This window comes from Ranitomeya variabilis, chromosome 6 (assembly GCF_051348905.1).
Source record: "Ranitomeya variabilis isolate aRanVar5 chromosome 6, aRanVar5.hap1, whole genome shotgun sequence".
In the NCBI taxonomy this organism is placed as follows: domain Eukaryota; kingdom Metazoa; phylum Chordata; class Amphibia; order Anura; family Dendrobatidae; genus Ranitomeya; species Ranitomeya variabilis.
In genome coordinates this window covers 401011750-401027264 of record NC_135237.1, presented here as the reverse complement: position 1 = coordinate 401027264, position 15515 = coordinate 401011750, and the positions used below count along the sequence as shown (strand labels likewise).

Below are 15515 nucleotides of genomic sequence, written 5' to 3'. Positions count from 1 at the left end.
GAGCTGTGAGCAGCCGGAGAAACTGAAGAGCTGCAGTGCACATGGACAGATCAGCCGCCCCTGCAACACAGAGGAGATTGTGTGTGTGTGTGTGTGTGTGTGTGTGTGTGATGCTGCGTGTGTGTGTGTGAGATGCTGCATGTGTGTGTGTGAGATGCTGCATGTGTGTGTGTGTGTGTGTCTGCTGCTGCATGTGTGTGTGTGTGTGATGCTGCATGTGTGTGTGTGTGTGTGTCATGTGTGTATGAGGTATCTGGTGTGTATGTGATGGCTGCGTGTGTGTGATGGCTGCGTGTGTGTGTGATGGCTGCGTGTGTGTGTGATGGCTGCGTGTGTGTGTGTGATGGCTGCGTGTGTGTGTGTGATGGCTGCGTGTGTGATGCATTTGTGTCAAAGCTGCATGTGTTTGTGAGCTGCGTTTGTGATGCTGCGTGTGTATGTTTGATACTGCGTGTGTGTGTGATGCTGCATGTGTGTGAGCTGCGTGCGTGTGAGCCGTGTGTGTGAGCTGTGTGCGTGTGTGTGAGCTGCGTGCCTGTATGTCATTATACAGTATGGAGAACTATGGCCATTATACAGTATGGAGCATCATGTGCAGCCAGTATACAGTATGGAGCATCATGTGCAGCCAGTATACAGTATGGAGCATCATGTGCGGTCATTATACAGTATGGAGCATCATGTGTGGTCATTATACAGTATGGAGCATCATGTGCGGCCATTATACAGTATGGAGCATCATGTGCAGTCATTATACAGTATGGAGCATCATGTGCGGCCATTATACAGTATGGAGCATCATGTGCGGCCATTATACAGTATGGAGCATCATGTGCAGTCATTATACAGTATGGAGCATCATGTGCAGTCATTATACAGTATGCAGCCTCATGTGTGGTCATTATACAGTATGGAGCATCATGTGCGGTCATACAGTATGGAGCATCATGTGGGGCCATTATACAGTATGGAGCATCATGTGCGGTCATTATACAGTATGGAGCATCATGTGCGGCCATTATACAGTATGGAGCATCATGTGCGGTCATTATACAGTATGGAGCATCATGTGCAGTCATTATACAGTATGCAGCCTCATGTGCGGTTATTATTCAGTATGCATGCGGTCATTATACAGTATGGAGCATCATGTGGGGCCATTATACAGTATGGAGCATCATGTGTGGCCATTATACAGTATGGAGCACTGTGTGGCCATATTTTTTTGTTTATAATTATTGTATATGAAATAGTGTGATCGGCAGTGCTAAATGGGTGTGGTTGGGACGTGGATATGGGTGTGACTAATTATGAATGGGTGTGGTGAGAGGTGTGGCCTAAAATTTGCCGCGGCGCGCTTCGCACGCCGCAAACTTTGTCCCTCTTTCCCGTCTTCAAAAGTTGGGAGGTATGCATATGCACCACTTCTGCATTTATCACCCACTCCTGGTTTTGGCTTACAATACTGATGTAAAATACTGACCAAATACTGCTAGTGTGACGGCAGCCTAAGGCTATGTGCACGCGATGAGGATTTAGTGCGGATCCGCAGCTGATTTTTCCGAGCAGAAACGCTGCAGATCCTCACTGTGATTTACAGTACCATGTAAATCAATAGGTAAAGAAAAAAGGTGTGTAGATGATGCGGAAAAATCTGTGCGGAAATGCTGCGGATTTAAAAGAAGTGCATGTCACTTCTTTTGTGCTGATCTGCAGCGTTTCTGCACCCCTCCATTATAGAAATCCGCAGTGGGAAAAACCGCAGAAAATCCGCATCAATTCCGCATAGAAACCGTGTCAAATCCACAGCTGCGGATTCTGCCAGGAGATGCAGATTTTGTGCAGAAAATTCTGCACCCCATTCCCTACGTGTGCACATAGCCTAAGCTATGTGTACACGCTGCGGATCCGCAGCGGATTTTTCCGCGCAGAAACGCACAGTGATTTTACAGTCCTATGTAAACCAATGTAAAAAAAAAAGTTGTGCACATGGTGCAGCAAAATTAATGCGGAATTGCTGCGGATAACGTAGTCACCAGGAAAGCGCTACCAGTAACCAGAACACTGCAGAACGGTCACACACTGCCATCTAGCGGTATGGGAGGAAACTGCATAACCTACCACTGCTATATAACCTAAGCTCCGGTGTAGGCTGAGCCCGGCTCCACCATAATAAGTCTCACAGTACCTGCGGCAACACCAGCACTTCGATGGCAATACTATTATTTGGGTAAGAAGCGCTATGCTTAGATAGGAGCAGTGCGCATGCGCGCTCTTTCAGTTTCGTTCACGGACCCTTAACATCACGTGATTAATTTTGTAGCTGGCTAAACCGTAAAGGGCGGCTAAGTTTAACGCATGCGCAGTTACTAATCTGATTCCTGTAGAGCGTGAGCTCGGGCTTCTCGTGACGTCAGCAGCACTCGCCACTTACCCGTAGTGGTAGGCATGTTCGTGGCGCGGAGTATCTCGGCAGATCACAGAGATCTCATCCATGATGTCTCCTTCGATTTTCATGGCCGGAGAATGGCTACTTGTTCCAGTGATCAGAGCGTGAAAGTGAGTGATGGGGTCAGCAGCAGGCACGTCCTGGCCATGTACACATCTAGGTAGTGCGGGGGCTCATGTCAGATATGGGGGGGGGCCTCTGCACACGTCAGATATGGAGGGGCCCTCTGCACATGTCAGATATGGGAGGGGCCCTCTGCACATGTCAGATATGGGGGGGCCCTCTGCACACGTCAGATATGGGGGGGCCCTCTGCACATGTCAGATATGGGGGGGGCCCTCTGCACATGTCAGATATGGGGGGGGGCCCTCTGCACATGTCAGATATGGGGGGGGGGCCCTCTGCACATGTCAGATATGGGGGGGGGCCCTCTGCACACGTCAGATATGGGGGGCCCTCTGCACACGTCAGATATGGGGGGGCCCTCTGCACACGTCAGATATGGGGGGGCCCTCTGCACACGTCAGATATGGGGGGGCCCTCTGCACACGTTAGATATGGGGGGGGCCCTCTGCACATGTCAGATATGGGGGCGGGGCCCTCTGCACATGTCAGATATGGGGGCGGGGCCCTCTGCACATGTCAGATATGGGGGCGGGGCCCTCTGCACATGTCAGATATGGGGGCGGGGCCCTCTGCACATGTCAGATATGGGGGCGGGGCCCTCTGCACATGTCAGATATGGGGGCGGGTGTTGTGGATTCTGTTTGTGGGCTCCCTCTGGTGGTTACTGCTGGTACTGGGTGACTTTGGTGGGTTGCGGCCTTTGGTTTCCACCTGTCCATCAGTGGCTGGGTGTTTCCTATTTTACCTGGCCTTTCTGTCATTCCCTTGCCGGCTATCAATGTATTCAGATGTGCTCTGTTTGGTTCCTGCCTACCTGCTCCCAGATCTTTCAGGATAAGCTAAGTCAGGGGTCAGGAACCTTGGCCCTCCAGCTGTGGGAGAACTACAATTCCCAGCATGCCTCAACTGCTGCAAGTTGCTAGGGCATGCTGGGAGTTGTAGTTTTATAACAGCTGGAGAGCCGAGGTTCCCCACCCCTGAGCTAAGTGCTGATTTTCAGTTGTTTGGTTTTTTGTCCAGCTTGCTTATTATGTCTCTATGCTAGCTGGTAGCTCTAGTGGACTGAGGTTCTCCCCATGTGCCATGAGTTGGCACATGGGTTCTTGTAATCTCAGGATGGTTTTTTTGATTAGGGTTTTTTGCTGACCGCTCAGTCCCCTTTTGTATCGTTCTGCTTTCTAGTTTACAGCGGGCCTCAATTTGCTAAAACTATATATATCATCTCTATGTGTGTGCCTTCCTCTCATTTCACCGTCAATACATGTGGGGGGCAACTATATCTTTTGGGGTTCATTCCTCTGGAGGCAAGTGAGGTCTTTATTTTCTCTGCAGTGCTAGTTAGCTCTTAGGCTGGTGCGTGGCGTCTAGAACCAACGTAGGCACGCTCCCTGGCTATCTCTAGTTGCGTTTGTCAGGCGTAGGGCAGCGGTCAGCCCAGGTTCCATGACCCTAGAGCTCGTCCGTAATATATTTGTACTTTGCTTGTCCTGTGCTATCCCTAGCCATTGGGATTCATGACAGTATAGCCGGCCCACAAAGTGTTAATTGTTTGGGCTGAAGCAGGAGAAAGAGAAGTGTTTAAGGGAAATTTTTTTTTTTTTTTTTTCCCTTCAGAGTTTTGCTGCCTAGCCCTTAATTGCTGTCTAGCTGCTTCTTACCTCCTCTTAACCCTTGAATGGCTCTGATCTTAGCTGTTTAACATGGATGTCCAGAGTTTGGCTTCCAGCCTGAGTAATCTCGCGGCAAAAGTTCAAAACATACAGGATTTTGTTGTTCACACTCCCATGTCTGAACCTAGAATTCCTATTCCAGAGTTCTTTTCTGGAGATAGATCTACCTTCCTGAATTTCAGGAACAATTGTAAATTGTTTCTTTCTTTAAAATCTCGCTCCTCTGGAGACCCTGCTCAACAGGTCAAGATTGTAATATCTTTCCTGCGGGGCGACCCTCAGAATTGGGCATTTGCATTGGCACCAGGGGATCCTGCATTGCTCAGTGTGGATGCGTTTTTTCTGGCATTGGGATTGCTCTATGAGGAACCTAACCTGGAGATTCAGGCTGAAAAGGCTTTATTAGCCCTCTCTCAGGGGCATGATGAAGCGGAAATATATTGTCAGAAGTTTCGGAAATGGTCGGTGCTTACTCAGTGGAATGAGTGCGCCCTGGCTGCAAACTTCAGAAATGGTCTTTCTGAGGCCATTAAGGATATTATGGTGGGGTTCCCTACGCCTACAGGTCTGAATGAGTCGATGGCTATGGCCATTCAGATTGATCGGCGTTTACGGGAGCGCAAACCCGTGCACCAGTTGGCGGTGTCTTCTGAACAGGCACCTGAGACTATGCAATGTGATAGAATTCAGTCCAGAAGTGAACGGCAAAATTATAGGCGGAAAAATGGATTGTGTTTCTATTGTGGTGATTCAGCTCATGTTATATCAGCATGCTCTAAACGCACAAAAAGGGTTGATAAATCTTTTGCCATTGGTACTCTGCAGCCTAAGTTCATTTTGTCTGTGACTCTGATTTTTTTCACTGTCTTCCATTTCCGTCGATGCCTATGTGGATTCGGGCGCTGCCCTGAGTCTTATGGATTGGTCATTTGCTAAACGCTGCGGTTTTAGTCTGGAACCTCTGGAAGTTCCTATTCCTCTGAAGGGAATTGACTCTACACCATTGGCTATGAATAAACCGCAGTACTGGACACAAGTGACCATGCGCATGACTCCCGTTCATCAGGAGGTGATTCGCTTCCTTGTACTTTATAATTTACATGATGTACTAGTGCTTGGTCTGCCATGGTTACAAACTCATAATCCTGTCCTGGACTGGAAAACAATGTCTGTGTTAAGCTGGGGATGTCAGGGGGTTCATGATGATGCACCTCCGATTTCAATCGCTTCATCTACTCCTTCTGAGATCCCTGCGTTTTTGTCTGACTATAGGGATGTTTTTGAGGAGCCTAAGCTCAATTCGCTCCCTCCGCATAGAGATTGTGACTGTGCTATAGAATTGATTCCTGGCAGTAAGTTCCCTAAGGGTCGTTTTATTTAATCTGTCACTGCCAGAGCATACTGCTATGCGGAATTATATTAAGGAGTCCTTGGAAAAGGGACATATTCGTCCATCTTCGTCCCCTCTGGCAGCAGGTTTTTTTTTTGTGGCAAAAAAAGATGGTTCCCTGAGGCCTTGTATAGATTATCGCCTTCTGAATAAGATTACAGTCAAGTATCAGTATCCATTGCCATTATTGACTGATTTGTTTGCTCGCATTAAGGGGGCTAGGTGGTTCACTAAGATAGATCTTCGCGGTGCGTATAATCTGGTGCGGATAAAACAGGGTGATGAGTGGAAAACCGCATTTAATACGCCTGAGGGCCATTTTGAGTATTTGGTAATGCCTTTTGGACTCTCCAATGCTCCGTCAGTCTTTCAGTCCTTTATGCACAATATTTTCCGTGAATATCTGGATAAGTTTATGATTGTGTATTTGGATGATATTTTGGTGTTTTCTGATGACTGGGAGTCTCATGTTCTACAGGTCAGGAAGGTGTTTCAGGTTCTGCGGGCCAATTCTCTGTTTGTGAAGGGCTCAAAGTGTCTCTTCGGAGTCCAGAAGATTTCTTTTTTGGGGTACATTTTTTCTCCTTCTACTATTGAGATGGATCCCGTCAAGGTTCAGGCGATTTGTGACTGGACACAACCTACATCTGTTAAGAGCCTTCAGAAGTTCTTGGGGTTTGCTAATTTTTATCGTCGGTTCATTGCTAATTTTTCCAGTATTGTTAAACCTTTGACTGATTTGACTAAAAAGGGTGCTGATGTTGCTGATTGGTCTCCTGCGGCCGTGGAGGCCTTTCAGGAACTTAAGCGCCGGTTTTCTTCTGCTCCTGTGTTGTGTCAACCAGATGTTTCACTTCCTTTTCAGGTTGAGGTTGATGCTTCCGAGATTGGAGCGGGGGCGGTTTTGTCACAGAGAAGTTCTAATGGCTCGGTGATGAAGCCATGTGCATTCTTCTCTAGAAAATTCTCGCCCGCCGAGCGCAATTATGATGTGGGTACTCGGGAGCTTTTGGCCATGAAGTGGGCATTTGAGGAGTGGCGTCATTGGCTTGAGGGTGCTAAACATCGTGTGGTGGTCTTGACTGATCACAAGAATCTCATTTACCTTGAGTCTGCCAGGCGTTTGAATCCTAGACAGGCTCGTTGGTCGTTGTTTTTTTCTCGTTTCAATTTCGTGGTTTCATACCTGCCAGGTTCAAAGAATGTGAAGGCAGATGCTCTTTCCAGGAGTTTTGTGCCTGACTCTCCTGGAGACTCTGGGCCTACTGGTATCCTTAGGGATGGGGTAATATTGTCCGCCGTATCCCCAGACTTGCGACGTGCATTGCAGGAGTTTCAGGTGGATAAACCGGATCGTTGTCCACCAGAAAGACTGTTTGTTCCGGATGATTGGACCAGTAGAGTCATCTCCGAGGTCCATTCTTCTGTGTTGGCTGGTCATCCTGGAATATTTGGTACTAGAGACTTGGTGGCCAGGTCTTTTTGGTGGCCTTCCTTGTCTAGGGATGTGCGTACCTTTGTGCAGTCTTGTGAAGTGTGTGCTCGAGCTAAGCCTTGCTGTTCTCGGGCCAGTGGGTTGTTGTTATCCTTGCCCATCCCGAAGAGGCCTTGGACGCACATTTCCATGGATTTTATTTCTGATCTCCCGGTTTCACAGAAAATGTCCGTTATCTGGGTTGTGTGTGACCGCTTTTCTAAGATGGTTCATTTGGTGCCCTTGCCTAAGTTGCCTTCCTCCTCTGAGTTGGTCCCTTTATTTTTTCAGAACGTGGTTCGTTTGCATGGGATTCCGGAGAATATCGTTTCTGACAGGGGATCCCAGTTTGTGTCTAGATTTTGGCGGACGTTTTGTGCCAAGATGGGCATTGATTTGTCTTTCTCGTCTGCATTCCATCCTCAGACGAATGGCCAGACGGAGCGAACTAATCAGACCTTGGAAACTTATTTGAGGTGTTTTGTTTCTGCTGACCAAGATGACTGGGTTGCTTTTTTGCCACTGGCCGAATTTGCTCTTAATAATCGGGCTAGTTCTGCCACGTTGGTCTCTCCTTTTTTTTTTGTAATTCGGGGTTTCATCCTCGTTTTTCCTCTGGTCAGGTGGAGCCTTCGGATTGTCCTGGAGTGGACGTGGTGGTGGACAGGCTACATCAGATTTGGAATCAGGTGGTGGACAATTTGAAGTTATCTCAGGAGAAGACTCAGCAGTTTGCTAATCGCCGTCGCCGCGTGGGTCCCCGACTTCTTGTTGGGGATTTGGTGTGGTTGTCTTCTCGTTTTGTCCCTATGAAGGTCTCTTCTCCTAAGTTCAAGCCTCGGTTCATCGGTCCTTATAGGATCTCGGAGATTCTTAACCCTGTATCTTTTCATTTGGATCTCCCAGCATCGTTTGCTATTCATAATGTGTTCCATCGGTCGTTGTTGCGGAGGTATGAGGTGCACGTTGTTCCTTCGGTTGAGCCTCCTGCTCCGGTGCTGGTGGAGGGAGAATTGGAGTATGTTGTTGAGAAGATCTTGGATTCTCGTGTTTCCAGACGCAAACTCCAGTATTTGGTTAAGTGGAAGGGTTATGGTCAGGAGGATAATTCCTGGGTGGTCGCCTCCGATGTTCATGCGACTGATTTGGTCCGCGCCTTCCATAGAGCTCACCCTGATCGCCCTGGGGGTTCTCGTGAGGGTTCGGTGACCCCTCCTCAAGGGGGGGGTACTGTTGTGGATTCTGTTTGTGGGCTCCCTCTGGTGGTTACTGCTGGTACTGGGTGACTTTGGTGGGTTGCGGCCTTTGGTTTCCACCTGTCCATCAGTGGCTGGGTGTTTCCTATTTTACCTGGCCTTTCTGTCATTCCCTTGCCGGCTATCAATGTATTCAGATGTGCTCTGTTTGGTTCCTGCCTACCTGCTCCCAGATCTTTCAGGATAAGCTAAGTGCTGATTTTCAGTTGTTTGTTTTTTTGTCCAGCTTGCTTATTATGTCTCTATGCTAGCTGGTAGCTCTAGTGGACTGAGGTTCTCCCCATGTGCCATGAGTTGGCACATGGGTTCTTGTAATCTCAGGATGGTTTTTTTGATTAGGGTTTTTTGCTGACCGCTCAGTCCCCTTTTGTATCGTTCTGCTTTCTAGTTTACAGCGGGCCTCAATTTGCTAAAACTATATATATCATCTCTATGTGTGTGCCTTCCTCTCATTTCACCGTCAATACATGTGGGGGGCAACTATATCTTTTGGGGTTCATTCCTCTGGAGGCAAGTGAGGTCTTTATTTTCTCTGCAGTGCTAGTTAGCTCTTAGGCTGGTGCGTGGCGTCTAGAACCAACGTAGGCACGCTCCCTGGCTATCTCTAGTTGCGTTTGTCAGGCGTAGGGCAGCGGTCAGCCCAGGTTCCATCACCCTAGAGCTCGTCCGTAATATATTTGTACTTTGCTTGTCCTGTGCTATCCCTAGCCATTGGGATTCATGACAGGCGGGGCCCTCTGCACATGTCAGATATGGGGGCGGGGCCCTCTGCACATGTCAGATATGGGGGCGGGGCCCTCTGCACATGGAGATCAGTGCATGTGGAGTCCCATTGAGCTCTCGCGCTCACGTGCACCCACCGCTACATGATTGACAGCTGCCATTTGTGGCTGTGACCACAGTGAGAATTACAGAACAGTTGTGCCCGCGGCCGCCCCGGCATGTGGCCCTTTAGGCGCGTTATTATTGTTTATGCTTTCTAAAATCTTATGTGCAGGTAGCTTTGGCTGGTCCTCCAGCCCTGATTAAAATCTTCACAATTTACCAATCCACCTGACCCTTCTCTATTCTACTGCCATGTTTTCCCCTCAGTGACTGGCTGCAGCGGTCACATGCATGTCCTGAAGCACAGAGATGGGGTGAGGACTCCAGCAGTGTTAGGTTATGCTCCCCTCCAGCCGTGGTCTTGCAGTGATACCCCACTGGTATTTACCGCTGCAGATATCATGGTGACCAAAAGTGCAGGGAAGCCCCTCCATCTACAGCATAGTGACCGGTCAGCTGCACACTGTGTATACTGTCATGTGGCTTGTACATACCATGTCTTCTAATGTCCTGCACTCGCTGGCAGTGTAAAGCTGCGGTGCTCACCCCACGGACACTCCAAATAAGGGCCAGATCACACTTACACAGTGCTTTAAGCAGATCGCTTGTGTTGGGGTCTGCATCTGTGTTTCTCTTTTTCTTTACATGCCACCAGTGAAAACTAATAAGACCCACTTGGACTTAAAGGGGTATTCCCATGTCCAGGATCCTACATGTAGAAGGTGTAATAATAATAATTAATATTAGCAAATACCTCCAATTAGAAAAGTTGTATAGTTCTGATTCGTTACTTACTCTATAAGTGTATGAAGTGAGGCCGTGCCCACTATACGGGAGTACGGTACGTGTAATGCATATGTACCTGCCGTTCCTGGGTCAGAAACTACCGAATCGTCCCAGTTCAGTGTGCACGCGGGGGGGGATTCATCAGTCTGTTATCAGAGTTGCACAGAGTGACTGCAGACTTACCAATTTAGACCGGACACCCCCTCTAAAGCGAATCTGTTACGACCGAGAGGTATATGACCTGTTAATATGGGCATATTAAATCCCTGCCTCCTGTCCTCATTACAATACTGTCTCCCTCCCATGCATGTCAGTTATGGCCCCGTAACACTGCGCCCTGCACTCCCTCAGAAATACATACCTCCTCCTCCCTTCTATGGGCGCTGCATTCAGGGATGTTCTGTGCAGGCATCGGCAACGTCCGCTCCAATGTGCATCCCAATAAGTCGCTCTCTCCACTTCCTCCCTGCACAGTCATCGCTGTGTACACATGGTTCCTAGCAATGACTGCGCTGGGAGGAAGTGTTGAGAACAGCTTATCAGCGCGCACACCGGAGGTCACAGTGACTCACCGGCTCCTGCGCAGAAGATCCTTGGATGCAGCGCCCATAGAAGGGAGGATATGTATTTCTGAAGGAGTGAAGGGCGCAGGATTCCGGGGCCATTAATGACATGCATGAGAGGAGGGTAGTAAGTAAGTAAGGAAGAGAGGGCTGGGATTTCTTCCAGGCACTGTACCCCCCGGAGCCTGGAAGAAATCATTATAAAGGCAGAATATAACATTTCTCCACAACAAGATTGGTAATATGAGGCATACAGGTAGAACTAGTGTATCATTTCTATTACATGTATGCCCATATTAATAGGTCATCTACTTCCCAGGGGTGACGGATTCCCTTTAAAGCCTCTTGTATGTCTGAGACTGTAAATTCAGGTCTTCGGTCAGCCTGAGCATTGTGGTTCTTATAGGGACTACACAGTCACGTGAACTCGTCCTTACAGTTTTATAGGGAATCTGGGCGAGTGATAAATGTCTCCGATTGTAATGCCCCTTACCAACTGCAGCTGAAGCATACTGCCATGATGGGCTGTGAGGCCCCATACCCACTGGTGGGCTGCGAGCCCTGTACACGCCGGTGTGCTGTGAGGCCCCATACAAGTACATTTTAGGTGAAAATGTTCGAGGAAGCGGCTTCGGAATAACGCATTCATCATTTCTATGGCAGGTGTGGGACAAAAGTGAAAATGGTGACTGGCATTGCACTGCGAGTTGGAAGGTAGGATGTCTTCTACTGTTATATGTATGTCATGTCTTTATAGCTGTGTACAGGGCAAAGTTTGGCCATTTCTAACTATTGGCAGGGCTGGTATTGCATGGCCACCTCTCAATATAAGGAGTGACTCATATTTTACAGCTCTGGCAAAAACGTAAAGGGAACTTGTCACCCCCAAAATCGAAGATGAGCTAAGCCCACCGGCATCAGGGGCTTATCTACAGCATTCTGGAATGCTGTAGATAAGCCCCCGATGTATCCTGAAAGATGAGAAAAAGAGGTTAGATTATACTCACCCAGGGGCGGTCCCACTGCGGTCCAGTCCGATGGGCGTGGCTTGCCGGTTCGGCGCCTCCCATCTTCTTACGATGACGTCCTCTTCTTGTCTTCACGTTGCAGTGCGCAGGCACCGGGAAAGGTCAGAGAGGCCCCGGCGCCTGCGCACTGCAGTACCTTGCTCTGCCCTCAACAGGGCAGACAAAGTACGCCTGCACCGGAGCGTGAAGACAAGAGGACGTCATCCTATGAAGATGGGAGGCCCCGGATCGGACCACCCGCCCAGGTGAGTATAATCTAACCTCTTTTTCTCATCTTTGAGGATACATCGGGGGCTTATCTGCAGCATTACAGAATGCTGTAGATAAGCCCCTGATGCCAGTGGGCTTAGCTCACCTTCGATTTTGGGGGGTGACCGGTTCCCTTTAAGAGACCACCACATCAAAACCCTGTCATGGGCAGCCCAATCTCCAGACCTGAACCATGAGAATATCATACAAACTGTTTTAACTTGTAAGGGTTTGTGCATGTGACATCTTTTCAGGTGGATTCCATGGTGAAATGACCTATCAGAAAATGTTTACTTAGAGTAGCCGTCATTTTAACTTTAATTTAATTTCATGAATGAATAGTACACCTGAAAATAAGCAACTTTGCAATAGATCTTATCAGAGAGATCTGCTTCTGTCTCTGCCAGAATCGATCAGTCTTTATCAAAATACTCAATTCTGAGGTAAAGGTTTCGCTCACATCTGCATATAAATAGACTGAGCGCACTGTGATAAAAATTGCATTACTCTCGCACCTCAGCTGGAATCGGGCTGAGAAATAAATTGCAGCATGCTTTATATGGCCGTGTTAATTGACTGAGGCTCATCAATAGGTGCGAGAAGAAAAACAGATGCCACGTGGACCATGTGTGCCGTTTTTTTTGGCACACACCCCTCAAAGGAACCACGAAATTTCAGCAGCCAATGACAATAAATTCACAGCCAAAACCCTGAGAATAGATAATAGATGTTCTGTAGATATATAATGTGACAGTCCCCCACATATAATAAACTAGCACCCTTCAGTGCATTTCATGTGGCACTAAAGGTTTTTATTAATTTAAAGGGACTCTGTCGCCCCCTCCAGCCGTTATAAACTAAAAGAGCCACCTTGTGCAGCAGTAATGCTGCATTCTGACAAGGTGGCTCTTTTAGTTATTGGTGCAGTCAAAGCAGAAATAAAGCGTTTTATAATTTCGCAAAAATGCCTTTCTTTAGCCCTGGAGGCAGGTCTTAACCCCCCTGCTGCACACACCACACTGCCGTCACTCAAGGCTTCTTCGGCGCCGGGCACCGCCCCCTCCGCGCTGTTTTCAAATCAAATCCGGCGCCTGAGCTGTTTTGTTCTGCCTGGGGCAGGCGCAGTGAGCGCTGCCCGTCTGACCTCAGATGCAGTCTCGATCAGCTGAAGATACACACGCTGTAAGGCGGGGGACCTGGGTGAGTGGCTGACACATGCAGTGCGCATGCCCAGGAATCCCAGCCCCGCACTGTGCATAATGCATAACACACTGCGGGGCTGGGATTCACAAGCTGGGTGGCCGCACAGGCGTAGTCTGCGAGACTGCATCTGAGGTCAGACGGGCAGCGCTCACTGCGCCTGCCCCAGGCAGAACAAAACAGCTCAGGCGCCGGATTTGATTTGAAAACAGCGCGGAGGGGGCGGCGCCGAAGAAGCCTTGAGTGACGGCAGTGTGGCGTGTGCAGCAGGGGGGTTAAGACCTGCCTCCAGGACTAAAGACAGGTATTTTTGCGAAATTATAAAACGCTTTATTTCTGCTTTGACTGCACCAATAACTAAAAGAGCCACCTTGTCAGAATGCAGCGTTACTGCTGCACAAGATGGCTCTTTTAGTTTATAACGGCTGGAGGGGTGACAGAGTCCCTTTAATAGGTTAAACGCCCAATGTGGGTTTCCCCTATATTTGATAACCAGCAAAGGTAAAGCAGACAGCTGTGGGTTTATATGATCAGGCTGGGAAGCTCCCTGGTTATTGGGCCCTCGAGTCTAAAAATACAAGTCCTCAGCCACTCCAGAAGTGGCGCATCATATTAGATGGGCCAATTCTGTTGCTCTTCCTGATTGCCCTGGTGCAGTGGCAATCGGGGTGCACTGCTTTATATGAAAAAACACTTCTCCACAATTTCCCTGATTCACCAATTTATAGAAAGAGAAAAAAAAAAAAAAAGCCAGGTCCGGCGTATTCCAGGGAATCTGAGGTAGTTCACAAATGGAAACCTGAAGAACATAGCAAGAGAGAAATAAACTGAACAAGGGACTGTCTTGTCTTTATTAGAAAACATAAGGTTCCCACAGCAAACCCCGAATCCGACATCCATCGGGATTCGTCTTGGGAACGCCTTGGACTTCTGTGGACCTGTATGGGAACTTTTTGTTTTTTAATACGTTGGTGAATGAGGTACAGCGTCTTGTCTTTATTTCTCTCTTTTTATGTTCTTCAGGTTTCCATTTGTGGACTGTCGGACCTGCATGGCTTTTTTTTTTTTTTTTTAATAAATTGGGGAACCAGGGGAAGTGTGGAGTGAGCGTTTATTCAAATAAACTTTTTTTTTTTTTATTACTGCATAAGTAAGGGAGGTGTCTGATAGACTCCTCTCCATTACTAACTCCAGGACTTGATTTCCACCACATCTGGTCTGTCTGTATCTGTATATACGATTGCTTTGTTACATTTGTAAACTAGCTATAAGTTACATAGAAAAATACAGTATGTAAAAGATTATAGAAACAGACTGCATACGGATGTTAGGTGAGAAAAAATCGCATACTTGCGTGACAGTCATCCAACTCCTCAGAATGAACATTGGATATATATATACCGTATATACTCGAGTATAAGCCAGCCCGAGTATAAGCCGACCCCCCCTAATTTTGCCACAAAAAACTGGGAAAACTTAATGACTCGAGTATAAGCCTAGGGTGGAAAATGCTGCAGAATTTCAAAAATAAAAATAGATGCTCCATACCGTTCATTATGGCCCCATAGATGCTCCATATAAAGCTGTGCCACATATAATGCTCAGCACTGTTCATTATGGCCCCATAGATGCTCCACATAAAGCTGTACCACATATAATGCTCTGCACCGTTCATTATGGTCCCATAGATGCTCCACATAAAGCTGTGCCATATATAATGCTCTGCACCGTTCATTATGGTCCCATAGATGCTCCACATAAAGCTGTGCCATATATAATGCTCTGCACCGTTCATTATGGCCCCATAGATGCTCCACATAAAGCTGTGCCATATATAATGCTCTGCACCGTTCATTATGGCCCCATAGATGCTCCATATAAATCTGTGCAATATATAATGCTGCTGCTGCAATAAAAAAAATGACATACTCACCTCTCTTGCTGCCCGCAGCTCCTCAGCGTCCCGTCTCGGCGTCTCTCCGAACTGACTGTTCAGGCAGAGGGCGGCGCGCACACTATATGCGTCATCGCGCCCTCTGACCTGAACAGTCAGAGCAAGAGGACGCGAAGACAGAGCGGCGCTCGGCGTGTGGAACGCGGACAGGTAACTATGACATACTTACCTGCTCCCGGCGTCCCTGGCTCCTTATCCCGGACAGCTGGTCTCCGGGTGCCGCAGCCTCTTCCTTTGTCAGCGGTCACCGTTACCGCGGATTAGAGGAATGAATATGCGGCTCCACCCCTATGGGAGTCGAGTCCATACCCATAACTTTAATGAGCGGTCCCACATGACCGCTGAACAGGGGACGAGCTGCGGCACCGAAGACCGTGGGACGGGCAGGGGGAGCGCTGGGACTAGGTGAGTATGCGACAGTCCTCTCGAGTATAAGCTGAGAGGGGCACTTTCATCCCAAAAATCTCGGCTTATACTCGAGTATGTACGGTGTATAAAATATATATATATATATATATATATATATATATATATATATATATATA

General features: G+C 48.0%; 1 protein-coding gene across 2 annotated transcripts in view; it reads left to right on the top strand.

Moving 5' to 3' along the window:
* Positions 1 to 2309: 2309 nt before the first annotated feature.
* The window catches only part of SEH1L (SEH1 like nucleoporin), a 59762-nt gene continuing 46556 nt past the window's right edge, over positions 2310 to 15515 (top strand). The window contains exons 1-2 of one of the 2 annotated variants that reach the window (XM_077270154.1): positions 2310 to 2559; positions 11203 to 11253. In XM_077270154.1, the coding sequence (XP_077126269.1) occupies positions 2449 to 2559; positions 11203 to 11253 (162 nt within the window). In that variant the 5' untranslated portion in view covers positions 2310 to 2448. The remainder of the gene's footprint in view (positions 2560 to 11202; positions 11254 to 15515) is intronic. The other variant, XM_077270152.1, reaches the window with a different exon arrangement.